The sequence below is a fragment of the Phocoena sinus genome, chromosome 6 (assembly GCF_008692025.1).
Source record: "Phocoena sinus isolate mPhoSin1 chromosome 6, mPhoSin1.pri, whole genome shotgun sequence".
Lineage (NCBI taxonomy): Eukaryota > Metazoa > Chordata > Mammalia > Artiodactyla > Phocoenidae > Phocoena > Phocoena sinus.
In genome coordinates this window covers 1179984-1205877 of record NC_045768.1, presented here as the reverse complement: position 1 = coordinate 1205877, position 25894 = coordinate 1179984, and the positions used below count along the sequence as shown (strand labels likewise).

General features: G+C 65.5%; 1 protein-coding gene across 1 annotated transcript in view; it reads right to left on the bottom strand.

Annotated features, from left to right (window-relative positions):
* The window catches only part of NOTCH1 (notch receptor 1), a 46821-nt gene extending 26363 nt beyond the window's left edge, over nt 1–20458 (bottom strand). Inside the window, exons 1-3 of the mRNA XM_032634252.1 lie at nt 20182–20458; nt 18336–18417; nt 112–374 (exon numbers count right to left, since the gene is read on the bottom strand). Coding sequence (XP_032490143.1) covers nt 112–374; nt 18336–18417; nt 20182–20242 — 406 coding nt within the window. The 5' untranslated portion in view covers nt 20243–20458. The remainder of the gene's footprint in view (nt 1–111; nt 375–18335; nt 18418–20181) is intronic.
* Between the last annotated feature and the right edge of the window lie 5436 nt (nt 20459–25894).

Sequence of the window (25894 nt, the reverse complement as noted above, 5' to 3'; positions counted from 1 at the left end):
TCCCCAGCCACACAGACGGGCCGGCAACTGCTGTGCGGGCAGCTGGGGGAGGGCCGGGGCCTGCCCACCCCTCTCGAGCGCCACAGCCGCGTCTCCCGCCGGCGTCCTCACCTGACCAGCCCGGGGGGCAGAGGCACTTGTACTCGGTGAGAGTCAGCAAGTCGCAGGTGCCGCCGTTGAGGCAGGGGCTGGCGAGGCAGGCATGGTCGCGGGGCGTCAGGCACAGCGGCCCCGAGAGGCCCAGGCGGCAGCGGCAGGTGTAGTCCACGAGGCCGTCGCGCTCCACCGTGTGGCACGTCCCGCCGTTCTTGCAGGGGGCGCTGAGGCAGGGGTTGGGCGCCTGGCATCGCTGGCCCGCAAAGGCTCCACTGCAGCTGTGGCAGACACACCGGGGCGGTGAGTGCCCGCTCCCCAGCCAGCCGCCCGCCACCAGCCCCGGCGTCGGTGGGGCCCCACCCCGGGCAGCGGGCACAGCCGGGTGAGGCCCCGCGAGGAGAGAGGGGAAGTTCTGGGACCAGAGGGGGCGGGGGTTGCCCAATATCACTAGTGTGCCAAACGCCACTGAACTGTACGCTTTTCGGTGGCTAATTTTACATTGAGTGAATTTCACCTTCATGAAGAAAAGTGATTATGTTAATTGGAGAAACTAGAGACCGGAGTGTTCGGTGGGCGCCGGCGTAGGTGTCAGAACTCACGGAGGCACCTGTCTGCACCCCGGCAAGCCACCGAGAAGGGGACCACACGGGCAGACACGGCCGTCCTCTGCCGAGGGCAGCGGCGCTCTGTAAAATCTTTAGTTTCGGGGGGGCTGCCTGCTTTCTCTCCTCTTTAGCTTTTCGGCAATGAACGTGCGTTATTTGGTTAATAAAAGAGTTCTCAGCTTTTTTTCTTTCAACGTCAATAGGATAGCAAACGTGGAAACGACTGCCAACACGACGTGGCCTGGCTTCCCGTTTTCTTCGCGACGTGGAGTTCTTTGTCAGGGGTCTGATGCGTTGGGGGCCGTGCTGGTCGGCACCCATTCCCACCCACACATAGCACCCAGACACGGCTTTTCCATTGCGGGGTCAAGGCTTCACGACAGATGTCCACGCAACGCCAGCCAGGAGCAGAGGCACCCGCTGCCCGGCTGGAGAAGCCGGGGTCCAGGAGGACCACCGCTCTGGCAGGCTGGCACGCTCCCCGGGTACTCACTGCCCAGGCTGTGACTGGGGCAGGGGAGGCAGGTTGCCGCCCTCCTGGTGCCAGGCCTGGTGCCACGCATTCCCTGCAGGGAAGGGCTCAGCGCCTGTCATCCCCACCCCAGGGCCCCCCTTGGCCACCTGTCGCCTCGGCTTCTGGGGGCTGGGCCATAAACTGCCCCCGTGAGGTCACCTCGCGGCCTTGCACTCGAGGGAAAACCTCAGGAAAGGCTCTGGGACCAGCCAGGCATCACTCTTCCCAGCGGCAACGCCCCCAGCCTGCAGCAGCCTGAGAAGGCGGCCCCAACGCTGGGCCCACAGCTCTGGGCACCTGTGGGCGGAGCCTCCTCCCGCCTGGCGGGGCAGCAGGGGGCGCTGCCAGGAGCCTGGGCTCCCCTGGATGAAGAGAGGGCCCTCCTGAGCCCGGACCGTCCCACTTTCCAGAGCCCACCAGAACCCCTGCCCCCGACAAACGCCAGCCCCCGCCTCCCTCCCCACCTGCCTGCCCCAGGGGGCTAAAAGCAAAGTTGCACGGGGAAGAAGGGGAGGGGCGGCCCCTGGAGAGGCCCTTCCCCAGGGTTGGCGGTGGCAGTTTCGGGCGGCCGGGGTCTGTGCGTTTCTCAGCAGCTGGGCTGCTCCCCTGTCCCCGTGGCCTGGGAGGCATCTGTCTCCCTGAAGCCTTTTATCTGTGGCTGTGGCTTGGGTAGGGCAGGCGGGGAGGACGCGAAATGGCCACTCCGGCCCACCATCTGTTGCCAGAAGCCGAAAGTCCCAAACCAACTGGCTTAAAGAAAACCAGCTGCCCTCTGGGAGGGGTCCGGGGGAGGTAACTCAGGCCTGAGCCAGCCCGCTCAGGGAGCGGGGGGTGGCTGGCTCCTCGCGAGGGGCACAGACCCCAGCACGCGGCCCCCGTGCCGCTGGCGCCCTGGCACCTTGGCTCCTGCAAGGCCACACCCCAGAGCCTGGGGAAGGCGGTGTGACCCCCACTGTGCGTGGATCCGGTTACAGGCCGCCTGGTCCCGGCCCGAGTGGCACTGGGAACCCAGAGCCCTGGGGGTGGGAGGGGGGAGACCCAGGAGGCAGCACCTCCGCCACCTCTCAATGCCCTCCATTGTCAGGCGGGAGCTGGCCGCGGCTCCCACTTGGAGAAAAGGCTCTTTTTTCTTCCCCAGCTACTGACGGAGCAGGCAGGCGGTGGATGCTGCACAGAGGGTGCTTGGTCATCGAAGCGGGATGGGAGCCAGTCCTGTCCACGCCTCCCTCTCGCCTCTGGGCCCTGCCCCCATCCCGCCAGCTCCAAGGGGAGGGAAGCCCACCCGCATGGGCGAGATGAGGCGGGCCCGTGCCACGGCTTTCGGGGGAATCCACACGAGGCTGCCCAGCACCGTCCTTCTCGTAGGCGAGGCCTCCATCATTGGTCCCGGGGGTGGGGGTGGGGCACCCCGGGGCCTGCCACCACTAGAGCAGTCCCCTGCTCAGCCGTGTTCCCAAGTGGACCAGAAGGGCCCACTCGGAGGCACAACCCTACACCCTCCAGCCATGGGGCAGTGTGCCCCTGAACCGACCCCCCTCCGTCCCATCCTGAGTGGGGAGCCTAACGTGGGGGACTGTGGGAGAATCCGCCTGGACCGGGGGCATCCCGGCCAGTAAGGCTGTGTCATGCTGGGCCGGCAGGAGGGAAAACGCACCCCGTAAATCAGGCGTCGGCAGCGAGGACAAAGGGCGGCTGGGGAGCAGGTGCGCCTGCGGCTGGGTACGTGGGGAGCAGCTGCTGTCGGCCGGGCGCGGCGGCCGCCAACCCAGTGGGCGGGGCAGGAGCCAGGGAGGCCCCTCTGTGGGGGAAGGCGGCAGCTGAGGGGGCCCATTGTCCTCCCCACTCCCGCCCAGGCCTGGTGGACACTGCCGTGAAGGCATGCTGCCCATCCGGGCCGGCTCCGGGGCTGGGCCCAGGCCTGGCCACCGTCCACCAGCACCCCAGCCAGGGGATGGGCAGGGCCAGAGGGAGGGGCAGCCTCCGGGGGTGGGGCCGCCGAGGCAGGTGCTTCGTGGGGTGTGAGGTACGACCAGGGTCTGGGCAGGAGCCTCAGCTGGGAGGGAGGAAGCCCTGAGCCAGGCGGGCAGGGTCTGGGCCTGGGGGGTGGTCGGGGGTGGCGGAGCAGCTTTCAGCCAGTCCCGGAGGCCGCTCCCCAGCGCCCCCCGCCCCGAGTCCTGTCCCTGCTCTGGCCAGCCTCCAGCCATGCCCCCTCTGTCCCCTGGACCTGTCTGCACCTCTCTCCTACCCTGGCTGCAGTGCTGGGCTTCCTGGGGAGGCACCCATGGCACCGACCCGTCCCTAAGAAGGTGGAAGGCCCGTGAGTCTGCTCAGACATGGGCAAGGCCACCAGCACCAGTGAGCAAGCCCCTCTCGGCCATTCTGTCCTCGACACCTGTCCTGGCAGGTCAGTGTAAGTGCCCGGCGGGGACAGGTGCCCGGGCTTGGAGAGGGAAGTCACACCCAACACCCGCCGTGCGATTCCAGGCCAGGGGCCGTCGGGGGCCGTGTGGAGAACCCGAGACGGCGGGGGGCGGGGGGGGGCCACGAGCCTCCTGCAGACGGGATAGGACCCACCCCTGGCAGCCGGGGCCCACGACGGCTCCCCGCTCCTTGCTCCCCTCCGGAAGGAGGTCACCCCAGCACCTGCCCCTCCGCTGGCCTTCTCTCCCACCCACACACAACCTGGCCATCTGGCCGGGGTGACCTGTCCTGGCCCCACCTGGCCAGCGGCAGGTGAGTGACAGGTGGGGCTGAAGGCCCTAGGAGAGGGGCTGCAGAAGGGCCAGCTCCCCCCACAGCAGCTCTGCTCGCACCCACCCACACCCCCACCCCCGGAGAAGCACCAAACGGCAGCGGTCCCGCCGGCCTGGAGCTTTGTTCCCGCCTCAAAATTTCCACTGTGCCTGCTCGGCCCTCCCTGCCACACCCCGCCAGCCAGCACCGCTCCATAGAAATGCAACCCCAGAAAGAAGCATCCCGACGCAGATGTTGCCTCGACCTTTCACCCTTTCACCCTTTCACCCTTTCACCCTTTCACCCGGGACTAATTCTAAATTGTGCTGTTTTCCTTTCTAAGTTAAGCAGGCCATCTGCTGCCCCCAGGGGACAGATGATTGCTCCCTCCTCCCCTCAGTTCCAAGGGGGAGGGACTCAGTACTGAGGAGGGATTTACTCAGTTCTGCCCTCAAGGAGTTTACGGTCCAGTGGGGCAGAGCCAGGGGTGAGCACGGGCCCTGCACCCTGGCCGGGACGGGAGGTCGGGGGGGGGGGGGGGGGGGGGGGGGGCAGGGGATCAGTGATGTGCCGCTGCCCTCCTTCCTTCTGCAGGAGGGACAGAGGTGCCCCAGGGAGGGCCATCCTGGGGGCTCCCCCAATGGATGGGTGAGACAGTTCGGTCAAAGGGACTTTGGGGGCCGAGAGGGGCCTCCTTCCGCTCTGCCAGCCCCGGCTCTGCGGTGTGCCCCGCCTGCCCGGGCCTCGGCTTCCTGTGAGTGCGGGGAGGCGGTCGAGGGGACGGCATGGGCTCACAGAAGGCCCCACGCAGAGGCAGCCTGGCCATGTGGGCAGAGGAGACTCTCGCTCTAGCCAGCGCTGCTGGATTTGATCTGCACGTAATTCACCGATGCGTCTCTGGGAACATGTTCGCTGCACCAAGGGAGGTGCGCCTGCTTAAGGAAAGCCGTGAGGAACACAAGGGCTCCCCAGGCACAGAGGGCCCCGCCCCACCCCACGCTGCCTGGGGGCCAGGATGTGCAGGACGAGCTTGTAACCCCGGCCGGAGGCCACATCTGCAGGGCCCGGAGCCTGCACCCCAAAGGTGGGCAGGGGCCGTGCCACCCAACACAGAAAGGGACAGCTCTGCAGGTCCCTGGGCCCCGGACCCCCAAGCAGACAGCCTGCATCCCGAGCCCCAGGGGGAAGGAGCCCCCGGCTGATTGCCGCCGTCCTGTTCTCACCTGGCTCCACCTGGCTCCGGAGCAGCAGGGAAGGCAGACTCCCCGTGCCCGCCCCTGGGACAGCCCCTCCACCAGCGTCCGTTCCAGCCCATCTTCCCGCCACCTCCGAAGCCCAAATGTCCCTCTGGCCGCAGAGGGCAGCGTGGTGGCTCACAAGCAACAAAGGTGGGGGGGCGGTGTTACCCTTCCCAAACACCCGCCCCCAAGCTGGGGGCCACTAAGCCTGCTCCCAGGGAGGCCGAGTCAGGACCTGGGGTCCCGTCCCCAGGTTGTGGGTCCCACAGCCGAAGGCCCCTCCCACCCCATAGCCTGGCCCAGCTCTGCCTGCAGTGGGTTCCGGCCGAGAAGCCCTCTCCCCACACCAGCACAGCCTCCTCTCACAGGCTTTCTGCCCAGGAGCCTCCAACCCACAGTGTCACCAGGGCCCCTGATGACGGGGGCCAGGGAGCATGGATGGCTCATCTTGGTACCCGCACTCCTCCCCAGAGGTGGTCCGTGGCACTGAACAAAGAGCCCTAAGGCCCTCCCCCAGGCAGGCAGGCCCGCCCACCCCTGGGCAGCTTGGCCGGGAGGTTCTGAGACCCCTGTCCCAGCCCAGGCGACTGGGGCCACCTGCAGACTGAACAGGGAGACTGAGGCCAGGAAAGAGCAGGACAGGGGGCCTCCAGACTCTGGGTCCCCAGCTCCTCCCCCAGAGGGGGCGGGGTCAAGGAGCCCAACTGTGTTCCTGGCCAAGGTGTGGGGGGCGGTCCTGGGCTCCTTTGGGCAGAGGCCAGTCCAAGGCCTCCCATATCCCAGTTGAGGGGTCACACCTTCCAGGAGACACCAGCTGCTAATGGATGACGTGCTCACAGCAGGTGGGGTGCGTGCTCGGTGACACCTGCTGGCCACCCCCACTGTGCCCACTCGGGGTCCCGGGGTCCTTCCTCACTGGGAAGAGCCAGGACAGCTCAGCTCTGGGGAACAGAGACCCCCGGGGAGACATGAGAGCCAGGGTGCGAGGGCACCCAGTGACTCCGACGGCCCCTTGCCCTCGGCTCCCCAAAGCCCCCAGGACGAAGAGCCACAGCAGGCAACGTCCCCAGGTTTCTTTCAAGCCTGTAGGATCCTCTGTCCAGATATCGGTCTGAGGGGCAGGCTGGGTCCCAGCTGTGACTCTGCTGTACCCGAGGGTCACCTGGAAGATGGCCCTCTGCACTCCCCTCATCTCTGCCCCTTTCTGCATCAGGGCATGGGTCAGGTGGGGTGTGCCGGGTCAGCCCGGAGCGTGGTCGGCCCTCCATGGGTCTGGAGGCTACAGCGTGGGACTGCTGCCCCCTCGTCCGACCTGCCGCCCCACTGCCCCAGGAAGTGACTGCAGGGGGGCCCACCAGAGCTGGCAGAGCTGTGGTCTCCCTCCAGCCTGTGCAGCCGCTGGGCTGGGGCAGCTCAGAGCTGCGTGGGGCGGTGGCGGGGCGGGGTGGGGGTGGGGGGTCCCTGCCCTGGCTCCCAGGGCGTCGGGAAGGAGAAGGGCAGTCAGGGCTGCAGAGGGATGGGGGACCCTGGAAAGGGACCAGCCAGGTCTGATGCAGACAGACCCCAACCCCGAACAACAGTGATCCTCAGCCCAGAGTGGCAGCAGCGGGCCGAGGAGGAAACCTGGCCCCGGGGTGGGGTGGGGTGTGGAGCGCACTTGGCCCCAGCAGCTGCTCCCAGCACTCTCCGCTCTTTGTCTAGAATCTTTCTCCCAAGTTGCATCTTTGGATGGTTTAAAATATGCTGGAAATAGGAAGCGCCGGAGCACGGGGAAACCCTTTGTGTGTGGGACGGAAGCCGTCCTCCCGGGAAGCCACCTTTCCCACTGCAGGGAAAACAATGCCTGCCCCGTGGCTCAGGGCCCCCCGCGGCGCTCAGAGCTGCCTCACCCTTGACGTGGGAAGTGGCTTGCCCGTCTGAAGGGACGGAAGGGCCGGTGCAGAGGTCTAGCGGCTTCCCGGAGATGGCCCAGCTACAGCGGGCAGAGGCAACCCAGGCCCACCCATGGGGCAGGGACGGCCGCTGCTTGGCCAGCCCCCACCCCCACCCCAGACACTGCAAAAGGCACAGCCAACGGGGCCAGGGTGTCCTGGGAACGGGCTGTCCCGAGAGAGCCCCGGGGGCTGTTGGGCGTGTGAGAAAAGCCTGCCGCCCCCCACGCCCGCACTCCGCTGGGGGAATTTACCAACCACCCCCAAAAGATGGAGCCTGAAGCTGGAGAAAGGCTGGAATGGGCGTCCTTCCCTGGGCTCACCCCAACGGCCCCGAGACCCACATGGACGAGCCTGCCGCCCCTACTGCCAGGGATCCCCACAGCTGCCGGGGGCCTCTGCTCCCAAGCAGGACGGAGCCAGACCTGCGTCCCCAGACGCTCGGATGCAATGAAGGGGTGGATGCGCGCGCAGCCTGGCGCCACGGGGAGGCCTTAATCCAAAACGCGATTAATTAAGTCAGCAACTGCAGACCGAGCTCCGCACCAAAGCCAGAAACCATTCTGCAACTTCCCGCCTCTGCTCTCAGGAGCAGATGCCGTCCCAGAGGTTCGGGAAGAGGGAAGGGTGGCCCGGCGGCGCTCCTGTCCTCTCCCACTGACCAGGGCAGACGCTGGGGGCAGCCCCGCTTGTGTCCAGCGTCTGGTCGAGAATGCAGGGGGAGGACACCAAGGACCCCCTGACATGGGTCCCAGAATGAAGAAACTGTGGACAGCACCCCCCCCCCCCGCACTCCCGGACCTACTTGGACTCTGCCAGCTGTATCTCATCTTACTCTTGAAACAGCCCTGCAAGGACACACCGGGCCCATTTTACAGACGAGAAAAGCAGGACTCAGCCAGGTTATGCCCACAGCACCACCTGGATCTGAATGCAGCTCTTAACCTCTCCTGCCCCCAGGGGTGGCCCGACGCCGGCCACCAGGGCGCAGTCAGAGCACAGCCGCCCCCCTAGAGGCAGCTAAAGGGCCAGAAGGAGCTCCCTGGGCAGAGAAGGAATGTGTGGGTCCCCTGCGCCCCAGCTGTCCCCCGCCCCCTGCCCCCAGCAGCCTGGATTTCTTGCCTGACCGCCTGCTCTCCCCAGACCGGGAGGGCCGGAGCAGACAATGCATCCTTACAACCCCACAAGATCAGCTGAAACTCAAAACCCCAGATTGGGGGGGGGCGGTGTCTGGGTGAGAAGCCTGGGAATTGGGGAGCTCCCAGCTGGTGGGTGAGACCACTCTGGGCCCCAGCTCCCCCGAACCCCTTCCAGGCAGCAGGAGGGCCCCACCAGTACCGGACACCTGTCACCACCCTCACCCACAGTGCCCTCGTGGCCTTCCTTCCTGTCTTGTCTGGCTCTGGGGACGGAGGGGACGGAGGCCACAGCCAGCCATCCCCAGGCCAGGCCAAAGGAGAGCCGGACCCTGACTAAGCCACAGCACAGGCTTCCGTGGGATCCCAGGGCCCACCACCAGCGCCCCTCGCTCTGGACCCTTCTCCCAGCTCAGGCAGGCCACCTGCCCACCGCCACCCACCCCACCCAAGGCAGACCACCAGGCTCTCGTGCCCCCCAGGATCCCGTGCCCCCCCCAGGCTTGCACACGGGCCCATGGTACCCCTGGCCATCCACTTATAGCCCTTGCTCTCACCCCAGGCCCAGCACAGTCCCCAAGGCACCGGGGTGCACAGGAAACACCAGAAGATAGAATCCTGCCAGCTGCACCCAGGCCTGCGTGGGACAGGCCTGTACTGTCACACCCTGGGGCCACCTGGGCATCCTGGGCCAGTTGGTGTGGGTCTAGGACCGTCTGGGGGGGCTCTTCCCTGTGGGGAAAGCAGTAGGTTCTTGGGTGGGGCATGACCTTCTGCCCTTGTGTGACCTCGCCCAAATCCTGAGCTCGGCTGGTCTCTGGGAGAGCTTTCTGGACGAGGCCTCAGAGTATCAGGAACGAGCTCCAGTGTGGAGTAAAGCTAAGCCGACGCGTCCCATTGGGATCAATCCACGGGACCACCACGTGGGACCGATCCGTGATACTTCTCATAGGGGAGCTCAGAGAGGTGAGTGAGCAGCCCAAGGTCACACAGCCCAGCACAGGCCGTGCTACGGATGTGGCCGCACCAGCCCAGCCCGGCCCGGCCAGGTGGGAGCAGCGTGCTGGGACGGGGGAAGCCCAGTGCTGGGCAACCGGCTCAGACCGAGCCTCCCTGTGTCTTGCAAGCCGGGCCTTCCCGAAACCTGGATCTGCCCACCTGCCTCCACTCCCTGCTCCGCGCCCACGGCTCCAGCCCTCAACCAGGCGCGCACGCCACATGCCTGCCAAGTGCCTATGCTGTGCCGGCCCTGGACCCCAGACCACCCGGGAGGATGCCACCATGGTCTGGGCCCCTGCCATGGTGGATGCCGGGACACACAGCCCTGTCTGGCCTCCCCCGTCTGGCTCTCAACCAGACAGCCTTGGGGCCACCCTCATCCTGACCCCGGAGGAGGAAGTGAGGGGAGCCCCGCCCTTTGGGGCCGCCCCCTAGGAGCCGGTACCGGCCTGGGGAGCGGGGTGATGAGACCCTCGGCTGACCCAGAAGGCCCAGAGGTAGTCACCTCGCCCAGCCCTCCGGATGGACGGGAGACGGAGGCCCCAAGGGGCGGAAGTGTGGCCAGGCCCCCGCCTGTCCCCGCCTTAGCCCGGCCTTTAGCGCAGCATCGCTCTTACTGAAAAGCTCTCAGGGAAAAACACACGTACTCAAAACTCTGGCTTCTCCCCCAAACCTCTCATTTCCAGTAACCGTGAAGTTTCCGCTTCTCAACAACCGAAACAGAGAGGAAATGGTGGGAGGCAGGTCCCCGTGCCCCAGGTCCTGCTGCTGGGCTGCTGACAGATCTTCCCAGAGGCTGCCGCCCACCTCCTCGCACGCGCGTCCCCCGTGGGCCCTCGACGATCTGCCGAGGCGGCCAGGGTCCAGGGCAGCGCCACGACCTCCCGGCAGCTTCTGGGGCCCAGCAGGCTGGCCGATGCTGAAACGGGGCCGGGGGCCTCCCCGGGGCCCGGCAGAGGGGCCGCCGCTCGGCTGTGACGCGTGCTGGCCCATGATCTTGGGGTGAAGGAGGCGGGAGGCCGGGAGGGATCCCCGGAGAAGGGGACGGCCCCGGGCCCGAGCGGCACCTTGGCACCAGGCCCAGAGCCGGGGCTCTTCCCAGCCTCCAGCTGTCTGTCCCCCATCCAGCGAGTATCAGACCCTCAGCCCCTCCCTCTCCCAGGCCCACCGCCCTCACACTAAGGTCCGTGTGACGACGCGGGACCCGCCTGCACGAGCCCTCGGCTGGGCTGGGTGAGGCTGGCCTTTCGTGCCACCTGTGCGGCGAGAGTTTGTTCAGCAAATCACAGTGTCAACAGAGGGACGAGGGACCGTTTACCCAGCTGAGAAGAGCAACCAATTCAAGCCCTTCAGAGACACACGACTGACACCCGGCCCGGTGACAGACGGAGCAGGCGGGACGGGCGGGGACGAGGCTCCCACCTCACGGAGCCAGGCCAGGCTGCGCGCGGCAGGGTCACATCGCGGCCGTTTCTTTGGCGAAAGTCCCGACAACAGAGCTGGGCCTGGGCCTGGCCTACTGCCGCTGAGAGCGGCTCCCACCCGGCACCCACCTGTCCCCGGGCAGCCGTGGGGTGGGGGTGGGCTCTGTGGACGCAGGTTCTGGAGCAGCATTTGTGCCCGGCACCCGCCCCGCAAGGACTCCCAGGTGAAGGCTGGCGGGGGCTGGCGGCCCGCCCAAGAGACTCTCAGGGCTGGGAACCGCCGTGTAGGCGTTGGAGGTGAGGCCTCCCCAGGGCATCCCCCGCCCCCATCAAGGCCCGCTGGGAGCCAGGACCCTGGGCACTCCTTCCAGGAAACCGTGAGGGCCCCAGAGGGCCGCCGCCATCGCTCAGGCGGAGAGAGGCTCCAGGTCAGACCTCCAAAGACGGCCCCCAGCCCCAGCCCAGGAGAGCCCAAGACCCCCCAGTGCAGCACGTGGCAGGGGTCCCCGGGAGGCCTGAGCCGCCGAGTGGGGCGCGCTGCCTGGAAGGAGAGGCCGGGCCCTCTGGAGGTGTCCACACCCCATGTGATGGGTGCCCACTCAAGGCAGCAGCTCGGTGTCAGGAAGGGAGCGGGGAGCAGGCAGTGCTTGACCTAATACACTCCACAGTGTGGACGACGGGATGATGACCCCTGCCCCCGAGCCTGGGGGAGTGGACGGCGAGGTCGAGGGCCCCCTTTCCCAGAATGCTTCCATCGCAGGGGCAGAGGGTGCGGGGCGGGAGGAGACCCTCAGCAAGAAGGGACCACTCAGTGGTGAAACCCTGGGAAGGGGTTCTGTTCCCGTAGTTCCGTGCGTCCCAGAGATGCACAGAGAGCTAACCCCCACCTGTGACGCGGGGACCAGCTCGACCCTCCCCGCTGGGATGATGCTAACACCATAGGAGGGCCACTTTCTCAAGGGCCTGCGGGCCCCTCTGGTGCCCTGGAGGAAACACGGAGCCTCCCTGAGCCCCGAGGGCCACTTGGAGGGGACCCATCTGTGGCTAAGAGCGAAGGGCCAGACCCCTGGCCCTCTCTCCTCTCACACAAGGCTGAGTGCCTCCTGCTAGGGGTACACCCAGTGACTCTGAGCTGACCCTGAGGGTCCAGGAAAGGATGTGCTCCCACCCCAGGGAGAGGCCGGGAAGCAGGCAGATGACGTGGGCAGGGGCCGAGGGTCTCACATCCAAAGCCTTACCGCCCGCCGCTGCCCCTAGCTGCTTCTCCTGCCTGCGGTTGCATTGCCTGCTGACCTGTCCCAGCCCATCTGCCCGCTGTCTCCGCGGTGGACTCACTCCGAGGCCGCGGCAGGCCTGGGGCACCCGGGCGGGGTGTGCCCACAGCACTGGCCTCGCACCACAAGCAGTTAAGGCGTCTGCCCTGAAGTCTGGCTCTGAAACAACGAGTCTCCTTCTCCTGCACAGGCCGGGCCTGCGTCTGCCTCGCCCACCCAGCCCAGCCCCAGCACCTAGTAAGTGCTCAATAAAAGTCCGCTTTCCCCTCGCATTCCTGACGCTGACGCTGGGCAGGTGGGGCGCTGGCCCTGGAGTCCTGGTGCCTCTCCTCTGGGCCCGCTGGCGCGCAGCCTGCGCCAGCCAAGGCCCAGGGGCAGAAGCCGAGGCCGCAAGCTGATGTGGAGCCCTGAGCAGGCTGGCACCGTGGGCACGCTGGGCCACCCTAACGAATACACCCGATACGTGCCGGGCCCCACTCGAGGGGGCTCCGCGGCTGCCAGGCGCGCGGCCACACGGGCACGGAAATGAGAACCAACTCCTCCAGGAAGCCTTCCGCACGTCCACCACCCCCAACACCCACCCCCTCTGGACTTCTGTCCGAGACCACACACGGACTAGGGTGCTGGTGCCCCCCGCCAGCCAGTCCCTGACAGTCTCAGGCAGGTCAGGTCCAGCGCCCAGAGGAGCGAGGCATGGACACGCACACTGAGTGAACGAAGACGGGTCAGAGAGAGGAGAGGCATGATTCCGTGCGTGTGAAACGTCCAGAACTGGTAACGCCAGAGACAGGCAGCAGATGAGTGCCCGCCAGGGGCTGGCGGGGAGGAGGAAGGCGAGTGCCTGTTTAATGGGTATGGGATTTTGTGCCGGGTGATGAAAAAGCTCTGGAACTAGATACGGGCGATGGTTCCACAACCTTGTGAATGTACTGAATGCCACTGAAATGTACACTTTAAACAGCTAAAGTCATAAAACTTAGGATACGTGCAACTGACCACTTAAAAGCAAATATCGATCCCCCCCAATCTAGTCGTCAGCTCCCCGTGCTCTCAGAGAGCAGAGTCGGGGAGGGTGGCAAGGCCTCGAGAAAGGAGATGCCCAGGGAGAAGCCAACAGAAGCCACTCTGGCAAAGGGCCTTCCTCTGCCTGCCAGCCCCTCCTCTGCAGTACCTGTCAATCACTGCTCCCTCTCTAGTGGGTGTGTCCCCAGCCCAGCGGGCCAGGCGGTAAGGACACCAGAGCCCAGAGCTGGCCCCAGACCGGCAGAAGCTGCCCAGCGGCACAGCCAGGTCTGACTCCTGGGCACCTCTCCACCTCTCTCCCACCACGCTGCTGCCCACTGCCACCATCCGGGCATCTACAGGCACATCCCAGGGTCCTGCGGGGATGCAGTTGGAAGGGAGCTCCAGGGGCCACCTAACCCCACACCCTCACGTACAGAGGAGGAACCTGGGGCCCAGAAAGGAGACGCAAGTCCGAAGGGGCACAGCAAACCAGAGCCAGCTGGCTCTGTATCTGCCAGATTGTCTGTGGCGGGGCATGAGGTGGGGCCCACCAGAGACAGCCCCGCCGGGAGCTTCGGGACCGTCAAACACATCCTGACCCACAGTCACGATGCCCCGAAGCCAGTCACTCATTAAAGCCTCCGGAAAGAGTCTGAGAAGTTCTGGATATGCCAGCTTTTGTACCTGAAGGCAAAAGCTGATGCAAGCTGGCCTCAGATCCCCACTCCCTTTCCCAGCCTCTTCATCTCTCAGCCTCAGTTTTCCCCACCTGGGGAAACTGGGGGTTTAGAGAAAAGCAGAGCTGGCCACCACCCCAAGGGGGTATGAGCCTGGAGAAGAAAAGTCTGCCGGGGGTTTTCTGAGGCCGGGTAAGAGCGGCTGTCCGTGTGTGGGGGCCTCATCATTACGTTCTTGAGAAAAGCAATCAGGGCGCTCAATCAGCTCTGTAGAGCCACATCCTTTCACTACTTACAGACAAGACACGAAGCAGGAAAGGTGCCCTCCCCACCCCAGGAGGGCGCAGCCCCTCAGCCCAGCCCGGCACTGCCCAGTGGGCCCCACCTGCCAGCGACAGCCGTGGCCACCCACCAGGGTCACAGTCAATGAGGAAGACAGCCAGTCCCACTTCTCCTGGGACCTTCGGACCGCCACCCAGCACTCGGGGAGTGGAGCCGCGACGCCCTCTGGACCTGCCCCCCTGGCCCTCCACTCCAGCTTCCCGGGGTCCCAGCACCCAGCCCACGCCCCCCGCCACCCAGACCCCACTCAGCTGTCCTGATGAAGAGCTTCTCCATCAGCTATCCGCCCTGCCCCACTCTCTTCCAGCTGAGGGCACAGTTTTCCTTTTTTCTCTTTGTTAAAACACGTCACTATTATTTTCTCAATGGGAAAAACGTTGGCTGCTGTACAGAGGCAGGGCCAGGCCCCAGAAGGCACCTCCCTGCAGAGATCGCGTGTCCCTGGATGTCCCCGTGCAGTCAGAGGCAGGAGGTGAAGCTTTCTAGCTGACGCTGTGCGTTTGCCGTGTGTTTTTCTAACCCTGCGTCCTTGGAGCCCGGGCTCTGTGTCAACAGAGGAAGTCCTGTACAGACCTTGTTTGCTCTCAGCCTAGGAGTGAGGATGAGAATTAACCTGTTCCCCCCACCCCCACCCCACGCCTCGCCCAAGGCCCGCAGGTGACTCACTGGAAACAGTCGGACCAGGTGACAGAGACGCAGAACGTTCCATCCCTCTGCAGCCGGGCGGCCGAGTCACTTCCACCCGACCCTCTGAACCTCCTCTTTTAAGGGAAGTTGCCGTCCCCGCCCTGCTTCCTCACAGAATGGCCAGCGAGGGCCCGGGGCAGTGCAGGCAGGATGCGGCAGTGGTTAGGAACACACGCTCTTGGAGAAAGAGCTAGGGCTGGGCTCCACTCTGCGCTGTGGTGCTGGGCCCGAGTGCCACCTTCTCCGTGCTCCGTTACATGCCCGACCCCGTGGTTACGGGGTTGCTCCGAGCCCCGCCCACCGCGCTCGCCTCCACCTGACACATCACGTGTTCGTGCTGCCTCTCCTGCCCCCACACCGGAAAGTGGGCTCCACAAGGGCAGGGGCTGTGTCTGCCCCGAGCCCGCGGTGCCCAAGTCCAGAACAGAGCCCAGCACGCGACAGGCGCGCAGAACCGCAGAAGCAAACAAGGACGAGGCACCGACAGGAGCCATCGTGGGCGATGAAGTCTCCCGATTGGCCGGCGCCTCCCAGGCAGCACGCCGCTCGGGCCCAGCAGGCTGCACCTTTCGTGCTCTCTGAGTTGACTCGTCAGCCAACTAAACACTCTCAAATGAGGATCCTGAAACCAGCAGCATCAACTCAAAAGGAGAAGACAGGGAGGAAACGGACCCTGGCCCGGTGCCTGCTGCGTGCCCCTCTTACGCAACCTTATGCATCACCAAGAGATCAATCGTGGGTCAGCCCCGAATGACGGACTGGGCGGGAGCGGGGGGGATCTGGATCCAGGTGACCCGATGACCTGAGGTCACAAAGCCACTGGGCAGCAAAGCCAGGCCTCAAATACAGGATCGGCCAAAGCTGAGGGCCACCACACACTGGCTGGCCGGACTTCCCTCCCAGGTACTCTGGGTGCGACGACGGTGCACCCCACTTCTGCGATCACCTGGAAGACGTCCCGGTAAAATTCTGACTTTCTCGCAGGCAGGGAGAGCGTCTGAGCCATCCTGGGGCCTCAGCTCCCAGCCCAGCACCGGGCAGCACCCCCCCACCAACAAGCCTTTCAGACAGAAAACGCACGCTCACCCCACAGATGGCAGCCCCCAGAGGCCTTCCCACACTGCCCGCCACCCCAATCAAAAGGAAAGAGGGGGAGCCCACTTCGGTATCTCCTCAGCACTGATGGGGCGGCACGGAGGCTGGAGATACGCAGAGGCTCGCAAAGACCCGCCTTAGCCTGCCCCCCCGGGCCACCACACACAGCCACCGTCCAGAGACAGCACTCCGCCCATGGGGACACGCAGCCTTCCCGCCGCGGCCACTGGCCAGCCCGGCACGGGCTCTCTGTGACCTCCCGGAGGGCCTTCACACCAACACGAACCTCTTTTTCCCACCCTGAGCCCTGCAGACACCTGACTGGCAGCTTCGGGGAAGGTTCCTTCTCTTCGGGGTGGAAACACATGAGTCACCTGCTATTAACGCGCCTGGCGCAATGACACCACCGTTTCCCACGCCCTGGCCATGCGGGAGCCAGCAAGTCAACAAGAAAGTCTAGGAACTTTCTGAGGGTCCTGCTGGATGCTGCCGAGCTGGAACTCGCAGCCAGGTCAGCGGGGCCCCAGAAGCCTGCACCCTGACACCTCTGAGGAAAGAAAGTGGCTCCCCCTCAGCTAGGAGAGCAGGGCCTCCCCCACGAGCAGACCTCCCGGGGCCTCTGCGCAACGGTGGGTGATGGGCAAGAGCGGGAAGGCACAGGCCCCGGGGTGACCGCAGCGCCCGCCAAACTGCCCAGTGAGCCTGGACCCATGCCTCTGCAGAGCCGGGACCGGCCAGCCGGTCGCGGCTCTGATACCCTTGCCTCCCACCCGGGATGCCCAGTGGTGCGGCCTCCGAGGACGGCGCTTCCGTTCACCTTCCAAGTGGCTCTGTGGGGTGTGCACAATGGGGTCTCTGTGTGCCGAGCCCGGCCGGGTGCCAGGCCAGACAGGCAGGCTTCCCGCCAAGGGGGGGCGGGGCGCCAGGCCCAAGGGAGGAGAAAGGCCGGCACCACAGCCCTGATCCCTGGCCGTCTTGGGAGGCAGGACTCCCAAAGTGCCCAGGCTTGGAGAGTGGGAGAGCACACCCCCATCCCCTTGAAGTGCCTCACCCTGAGGCCAGCGAGTAAGCCGCAGCAGCGTGTACCCCGAGGCACCCCCTTCCCCGCCCAGGCAACACTCGGCTGGAGCTTTGGCCCAGGGAGGCCCCGGGCGGTCCGGGCTCCCCGATCAGACAAGAAGAGACTGCTCCCACTTTCCTCAGCACAGCACTGCCCCCCACCCTCCCAAAGCCCTCTGCAGAAACGCGGAGGCTGCCCCCCGCCCCTATACAGGAGCTCGAGGGGCGGCAGGGAAGGAGTCTGCATTCTGGGAAGCCACGCATAATTAATCACCCAGCATTAATCCACCTCCCCAACAATAGCCACTGCATTTCCACTGAATCCCAGCTGTCGGTCTCTGAATGAAAGGAAACAAGATTTAGGGCATCAAGCGTCGGTGAGGCTTCTGCAGGAGAAAAAGGCCCCAAAAAGCAAAAAAAAAAAAAAAAAAAAAAAAAAAGTAGTGCCGCATTCATTAGCGTCTGACAAAGACACAATGCACTTTGTCCATTAAACTGCTCACAGACCTGCTTAATTGGCTTCAGTCTGGGGAGGGTGGGAGGCAGTAGAAGGAGGGGCTGCTTGCCCACTGGCAGGGCAGCAGTGAGCCCGGGCTGGGGGTTGTCAAGGGAATGGGTCCTCAGCAGTTGGAATGAGGGCGCGCCACTTGGGCAGCCTGGGGAGGGGGGCGTTTCTCCAGCCATCAAGCACCTCCTCATTATTCCCATCAGGGACGAACTCAAGTTGAAGGGCATCAGCCACAGCAGAAAAACTTCCCTAAGGCTGACTGGTACTCAGAGGCAGGCGGCCAGGCAGTAGATTCTAACCAGATTACCCGATCACAGACCTCAGTTCACAGCTGAGGACCCAAGGCTGGGAAGGTGAAGGGCCAGCCGGTTAGGAGGCCAGAGCTGCAGATGCCAGGACAGAAACCAAGTTTCTGGCAGACACTCCCACCTCCACACCCAACGGAGGTGGGCACAGCCAACAAGACGAGTTCCAACTTCCCTTCCCCAACCTCACCTGAGGCCAGAGAGAAGCAGGCCGGGAAGGCAGAGGGCTGGGAAGGGTGGGTTTGGCTTTGAAATTGTCAGTTTCCTGCTGAGAGGCATCACCTGCCCAGGAGGCGCTCACCTGCCCAGAAGAGGTACCCCCCGGTTGGCAGGGCGGTTGGCAGGGCGGTGAGGGCTGGGCCTCTCTACAGATGCTCCAGAGCCTCCCCGGCAGGTCAAATTATTTCTCAGGGACTTCGGAAAGAAATGGGGTGCCAGCGATTCCCACCTAGCTCCCCGGGAGCCTGAGGTGGCCCACAAAGGAGCGCTCCATCCTCTACGGGCCAGGCCAGCTCCGCACGCAGCATAATTGCTGGTGATTAGGTAATTGCCAGACTTTGTCCAATAAAACCAGCACGTGACCCGCCCAGCCTCTGGGCCGCCTCCAGAAGACAATGGCCCAGTGTTCTGTCCCTGCTGGCCCGCTGCAGGAGGCCGGGGCTCTGCTCCCAACAAAGCAACAGGTCCCTGCAGGGGCGCATACTCACACACAGGCCTCGGTGCCGTTGGGGAACACTTCACACTTCCCGCCATTCAAGCAGGTCTCGCTGGGCTGGGAACATCGCAGGCCTGGGGGGAGGCAAAGGGAGACGTCAGCCTGGCCAGCACCTCAAGGGGCACTGCCCACCCCTCACCTCCTGTCATGTGGTTGCTGGGGGCCGGGGGCCCCAGGAAGCCTGCCATGAACCCCAAGGGGATTTAACATTCCGCCCAGAGTTCTGGGGTCAGCAATGGAGGGAGGGGGAGCCCGTTGATGGGGGGCAGGTGGCTAGGTCATGCTCAAAGTGGAGGCGGGGTGGCCTGAGACGCCTCGGGGACAGCAGTGGAGGAAAGCTGGGATGACCCCGGGCCACGCTCCCGAAGTTCTCACTCCCCACCCCGTCTTCACTGGGGACCCTGGCTGGGCTGAGGCCCCTATCCAACCACCAGGACTGTCTTGCTGTTCAAACAAGTTCTTCGAGGGGGCGGCGCTGAGTGGGGGGTGGGCAGCCCTGGCCACACTCAGCTCCTCCGCTCGTGGGAAAATGCGACAGCTGCAAGGCCCGCTGCCCCTCCCGCCAACAAAGCGCCGGCCGGAGGAATCAGAGCGGCCCATTGTCGCGCCAGGGCCGCCTCCTGGGGCACCGGGACTGCACCCCAGGGACCGGGCCGCGCCTCCACGCCTCCACCGACACCCAATACCAGCTCCCCAGGGCGGGTATCTTCAGTGGCAGCCCCCCCCACCCCGACACACACCCAGGGGAGGGGGATGGAGATGCTCCATTTGGAAGGAATTCGACCCCACTCCCTGGAAGGGGTCAACCAATCAAGCTCTCGCCTCTTCCTCTTCCCAGGGCTATGTAATTAAGCACCCCATGGGGGCCGGGGCGGGGTGTGACACCGAACCCTAACTTCAGGAACCGGGGAGCTAATGCTCCCTCCAACTTTTAGGGGAAGAGAAGAATTAATCACCATCCGATTCCTCGGAGATCCTCTTGAGGTGAAGTGGAGAGAGGAATGACCGACCCCCCACACACGCCGCCCCCCCCACCGCAAGGTTTCCAAACTTGAACTCCACAAAGTGAAAGTCCCACCAGTAGCAGCTGTCTTCCGCACACACGCTCCCCTCCCCAAACTGTGAGCCGGGATGGGGGCAGCGACCCGGCGTGAGGAGGGGACACCGCGGGCGGGGCGGCCAGGAGCCCGGGGACGCCTGGGTCCGCGCCCCTCGCCCCGGCCCCGCGCAAACTCTCTTACTCGGGAAGGAGGCCGGGCCCGCCGGGCCCGCCCAACTCCCCTCTGCCCACCACGCCCGGCGGCCGGGTCCGGCAGTGCGGCTTCGTAAAGACCAGCGCGGCGCCCCGGACCCCACGCTCCACGCTCCACGCCCCAACATCCGCCCCCGGCGCGGGCAAGAGGCGAAGAAAAAAGATAAATGGCCCCAAAGCAACAGGAAACCAAAACCGACTCGATTCAAATCGAAAAGTAGTAGGCAGCTCGTCCGCCCGCCCCGGCGGCGAGCCCCACGCGCGGCTGGCGAAGGACGAGCCCAGGACTGGGTCTCCCGGGCCCCCAGAGGCCCACGCCCGGCTTCAAACCCGACTTCAAACCCGGCCCCAAACTCGGTTCCAGGAGCAAGCCGCGTGAGTCCGCCCCGATGGGGCAGGCGGAGCAGGGGGGGGTCAGTCCTTCTCCCCGAGCCCGGGACTCCGGCCCCTACCCTGCCCCAGGCCGCCCGGTCCCCCTCCCCACCCCGGCCGCCCGCTCCCAGCCACCCGGGGCGCGCGCCTAGGGCGCTGCCAAAAGTTTCTGAAGGCGCGGAAAGTTGCGGGCTCGCGGCGGGCGGTCGCCTACCTCGTGCGGCGAGCGCGGGCAGCAGCGCCAGGCAGAGCAGGGGCGCCAGGAGAGGCGGCATGCCTGCCCGCCGGCTGCCCGCTGCGCCCGGTGGCGGCCTTCTGCGCCCGGCCGGCGGGGCTCGGGCGCACACGCGCGCTCCGGACTGTCCCACGGGCGGTGGCGGCCCGCTACTGCCCTCTCCTTCCTGGCTGGAGGGCGACGCTGCGCTCTCGCGACCTCGCCGGCCCGTCTCCGCGCCCGCGATCGTTCCTCCGCTGCGCCCGCGCTCCGCGCCCCGCGCCCCGCGCCCCGCACCCCTGCGCTCCCTCCCACGGCCGAGGCACTAGTGAGGCGCTAGGCCGCCGTGCGCTCCGCCCCCGCCCCGCAGGCCCCGCCCCCGGGTCCCGCCCCCGCCGATCCCTCCGCAGCCGTCGCCCCCTCGCTGGCCGCGCCCCTCCGCGCGCCTGGACCAGCCCTGCACCTCCTGGGGGTGGGGCGCGCGTCCCGAACCCGGGTCCTCCGGGGTTGGGGGCCGCGGCGGTGCGGAGCGGGGTCGGGGCCCGGCCCTAGGGACTACTTCTCGTTCGAAAGTTTTCGGAGGCCAAAAGTTTGGTCCGTGGCTGCGGAAGGATCCGGCTCTGTCCTCAGCCGTGCTCGGCGACGATTGACAACGATTTACATCTCAATAGCGGAGGAGGCGCGGGGCGAGTGGGGAAAGGGTAGCCTGCGGGAGGCCGTGCCCCGCGAGGAGCTGGGCCCCGGCAGGTGGGGAGGAGCTGCCGAAGTCCCGTTTGGGGGACCCTGGGAGGCGAGCTCTGGGAGAAGTCGCGCCCTGGGCAGTCCTGGGTGCACCCCTGGCCCGGGGCTCCAATCTTAGGAGCCCGTGGTCGCAACTTTAAGCCTCTGAGAGATCGAGCGCAGACACCCGTGGCTGTGAAGGTTGGGGCACTTGACCCTGAGGGATGGTGGCACCAGGGCCGCAGCCTCTGCGAAGGGGGCTCTGGGTGCCCCCAAGGAAGCATCCTGGGGCCAATGCCTGACGCCTGGCCAGACGGATTGCGCAGCAGCTCCCCCAGGAAGGACCCGCCTCTAGACACCCCTTGGTCACTGTCCTACCCCTTCTCGGGCGCCTCCAGCCTAAGGAGCCCGGCAAAGCACCCGTGGGCCGAGCAGACCTCGTGCTAGCGCTCACGCAGCCCTGGGCCCCTCCCACATGCTCCTTCCAGATGATTTATTTCTCCACCACGATGGCAGATTTGGACATCCTGTACCAGCCCGGGTTAAGTGCTGGGCGCCCAAAATGCCTGCCATAGACCCTACTAAACCAAAGTTTACAGCCTCGCACTGGGTACGGGCACCACCCTGTGTTGCGGGGGGGTGGGGGGGGGGGGGGTGGGGGGGGGAGGCTTCCTGGAGTAGGTGATACCAGAGGGGAGCCTTAACGGCTGAGAGGGACCTAGCAAGGTAAAGGGTCCCGGGCAGGAGAGCCCTCAGGAATGCAGAAATCCCAGAGGCTGGCTGAGAAGCAGCCCTTGCCAGGGAGGCCCAGAGAGGTGGGCAGAGTGGGGTTGCCAGGTCGTGGGCAGATCACACACCTGACCCCAGCCCGCCCGCCCTTGGCACACCTGTTGCGGGGCACTGGTGGCAGCTGGGCTGCTGCTGGGAGCACAGGAGGGACAGCCGGTCCGGGCCCCCCGGGCAGCTGCCACCGGAGCCACCCTGGCCTGCCGCCTCCCAGAAGCTGGTGGCGCTTCTCAGAGCCTGGGGTAACTTCTCTTGGGGTCAGTGCCCAGGAGAGGAGGCGTCTGGAGACAGCAGAGATGTTTATAGAATGGCAGCCAGGAAGCCTGGAGGAGCAGATTTTCCGTAGAAGGAAGAGGGGGGTTGCGAAGTCCCTCCATACCTCCCTCCAGCTCACAGTCTCAGGGCTCTGCACACCACAGCCCCTTCGTCTCCCGGGGATGGACTGAGGACCTCAGGCCAGGCACTCCTCCGGGGCCATTGCCTGTGTGCCCTCCATCAGAGCTAGCATCTCTGCCGATAGGCCCCAGGCCGAAAGTGAAGGCCCACCCAGCCCTAGCTTGGGAGCAAGTTCTCAGCTTTCCGTCAAGGGGCAGCCCTGGCCGAGGGCGCTCGGGAGGAGGGGAGTCTTACCTGGGTCTGCCCGGCTGTGCCCAGTACCCTGGGCCTCTGCCCAGGAGCTGGGTGCTCTCATTAGCCCGCGGTACAGACAGCGCAGCTAGGCCTCCCAAGCTTCTAAGCCCTGTGCCACCTGCTTCCTGGAATATCCCATGGGCAACTGGGGCCCCCGAGGAGACCCTGGGAAAGCCAGAAGTGCCTGGGGCTGGGGAGGTGCCTGTGTGAGGCCAAGGACAGGGCATGGGCCGGGTGTCCCTCCCCTCCAGGCCCTGGCAAGTGGGCACGGAGCTTTTTCGTTCACAAATTCACAAATTAGGCCTCCCCTTCTCCTCTCTTTATCAAGCTTCCCAGGCCAGGGGGTTTGAGGGAGGAGAGGACTGGGGCGTCCCCATGGCCTAGATCCTGGAGACCTTCTCTTACAGGATGGGCAGCCTAGGGGCAGCCCTGGTTGGGGGATGTTGGGGAAGATAAGGAGAAACAGGGAGGGGAGGGGAATTTGGGGTGCTGGCCGCTTCCAGAGCCCACTGCGAGGGTGGGGCCTGGGATGGCCAGAAGTTGAATCAGGGTATGGCAATGGGACACCACTTTGGGCTTCCTGGCTGGCTTATGTTGGGTGCTGGGGCCAGGTTCGCAGGGTAGTTCCATGCACAGGCGCTGAAGGAAGAGCCCCCAAGCTGTCTGAAGAACCTGGGACCAGTGGCGGCGAGGCTGCAGGCCCGGCTCCCAGGGGTGAGTGTCCAGCGGTCACTTTCTTCTCCAGGGTCTAGCTTGCCGGGCCCCGAGGGGGAGAAGGCCCTCACGCTCTACACCCGAGGCTGAGCTGGGTCAGTCCCCCTGTCTCTTGCCTCCAGAGATACAGGGATGCCATCGTCAGGATGGGCTGAGCTGACGTTGGCCCATTCCTGCCCCGCAAAGAAAACCCACCCGAGCCCCCTCCTGCAGGGGGTCCAGCATGACTTGGCCTGCTTGGTGGGTGGGGGGAGCATGTTTAAAGCCCCCCCCACCCCGATTCTGAGGCACAGCCAGGCTGAGACTCCTGGTCCTGGGGCCCCAGCTCCTCTCTGTCCTGCAGTGGTTGTTCCTGGCGCTTCAGATGCGCCTCTGTGACCCCCGCAGCCTGGGGGTTGGGGTAGCGTGATGCACGTGACTTTTCCGAGACGCTGTGACAGGACTGGTTCTGGGTCACCCAGGTCCCCGCCTGGCTCTGCAGCAGGCAGATGGGCTCCGGAAGCCTGTGGCAGGCTGTCTGTGACCACGACAGGGCCGCTCCCGCCCTGCCCTCATGTGCTGCTAACAGCTTGGTGTGGGTGATGGCGGCCCTGAGGCAGAGGAGACAGGGTGTTGGGAGGAGGGGTGAGGGCTCAGGGGCGGGCCTGAGAGTGGGGGGCCTGTGACGGGCACACCGGCCTGACCGGATGGGGGTCATACCAGCCAGGGCAGCTGTGGGGCGATTCCAGAACACCAGGGGTAGGGCTTGTCCACCTTTGGAAGTTAATTGTCAAACGTATCTGAACTGCTTGCAAAGAGAGAGCTCAGGGACCTGAGACGTGTCCAGCCTCCTACCCCACCACAGCCAGGCCCAGGCCCGGCACCGGACTCTGACCAGCAGGCCCACTGAGGGACCATCCCTGCTCCCTGGGCTCAGTCTCCTCCACTATCAAGAGATTTCCGAAGTCCTGTCTACCTTTTTCTACTTGAAACCAAGCCAGAACATTTCCAGAGGTTTGAGCGTTTTTCCCGGACGTGGTTTCAGTGGCTGTGTGGCGTGGCTTCAGGTGGACGGGCCAGGGCTGGCTCCCCAGCCCCCTGTGCTGGACCCCGGGCTGGGCGTCCCTGTGCGCTTACGTGTGGAAGCTCCGCTAGTTCCTCCATCTTCTTTCCCAAGGTTGGATTCGGGCCGACGTTGGAGGACTTCCCTTTATCCTGAGAAGGGAAGGGGCAGGCTGGGGTCTACAGTTTGCTTTCCTGCCAGCCCTCGCCCCCCCAAGCAGGGATCCACTGTCGCCCAGGCCCGGATGTGCACCCACCTGTCTGTGTTGGGAGTGGGCCGGTTGGGGCCACCTGCAGGTGCCGGCATTTCCCCTGGGCCAGCTTTGCCAGGCCTGATGGGGGAGGCCCCCTGGTGCCCTGCATCCCAGGCCACCTGCAGTGGGTCAGTTCCCCACTCTGCTGTCTGCGTGTCGTGTCCTCTGCTGAAATGACCCCACCCTCATCGGCCTTCACCTCCTCCGGGAAGGTGTCACAGAGCCCCTGGGCCTCCCAACTACTGCACCATCGTACGGTATTCCTTGGGGGGTGCGGTCCCGGATGTAAGGACCTGTCACTGTGTGTCCTGCCCCTTCCAACAGATGCAGACGGACCCACGGCTAACAAACAACTCCGTAACGCGGGACCCTGCACCAGGCCCTGCCCTGCTGAGGGTCCTGTCCACCTGTCACCCACAGTGGTCACTCCTTGGAAGCCCCAAGGCCTCTTGGCAGCTCAGGGCCAGGAAGCAGGTTGGCTGTGAGCCGCCCTGCTGCCCACGAAGCCCAGGAAGGAAGGTCAGCATCTCAGAGGCAGGCACAGAGCCTGGGAGCGTGTTGCCCGGGCAAGTCCCCTGACAGGTAGCTGCCGCCCTGAGCAGGTGAGTCGATGCGGCCCAGCTGGTGTGGGCGCCGAGGGCCGCGGGACTGGCCCCGGTCCTTGTCATTTGAGGAATGGGCTGCGGGGCAGCCAGAGGAGCACAGGCCCTGGCAGAGACCAGGAGCCCCTGGACTAACTGCTCAGGGCACTGACCCCAACGGCTGGGGGCCCTGGGCCTGGTCTCCCAAGCTCTGAGAAGGAGGGGCCTGCCTGGACCTCTCCAGGCCCCCCGACCCCCTCAGCTGCCCACAGAGCCTGGGTGGAACTGGGCCTGGGGTTGGATCACTCAGGGTTCGGTGGCCCACCTCTGGGTGCCCCTGGGGGACAGCCGGCCTCAGAGAGGAGGAGCCTGCCCAGACTCCAGGGCACTCCAGGCTGGGCCTGCTGAAACCAAGGAGGGACCCCGGTGGGGCGGGGCTGGCAGAGGGGCTGCGGCAGGGACGCTGTCACCCTGCCCACTTTATGCGCACTGATGCTCTGAGGGGACTGTGGAGCCCGGTCTAGGTCTCCCCCTCCCACCCCCGGGGATCCTGGGACCCCTGCAGGGCCGGCTGGGAGTGGGGCTGGCCCTGCTGGCTGCAGCTCAGAACTTTCTCCAAAGAGAAAGGGCCCCGAGGGGGGCGGGGGGGGGGGGGGGCGGGGGTGTGTGGGAACTGCTTGGCCCCATCCCTCAAGCTTCAGTAGGGGCCTCTGCAGACCTGAGTCACTCACCCAGGGAAGAGCCGGCCAGGCTCCCTCCTCCCCCCACTTCCCTCTCCCCTTCCTTCCTTCTTTCCTTCCTTTTCCTTCCTTCCTCCCTTCCTTTTCCTTCCTTCCATCCTCCCTCCCTCCCTCCTCCCTCCCTCCCTCCCTCCTTCCCTTTCTTCCTTTCCGGGGTTAAAAATAGCTGGAAATTACCTTCTAAAAAAAGTCCATTTTTATTTTTACAGGGAAGGTATAGGCTTCTCACAGCAAACTCTTTCTGCCC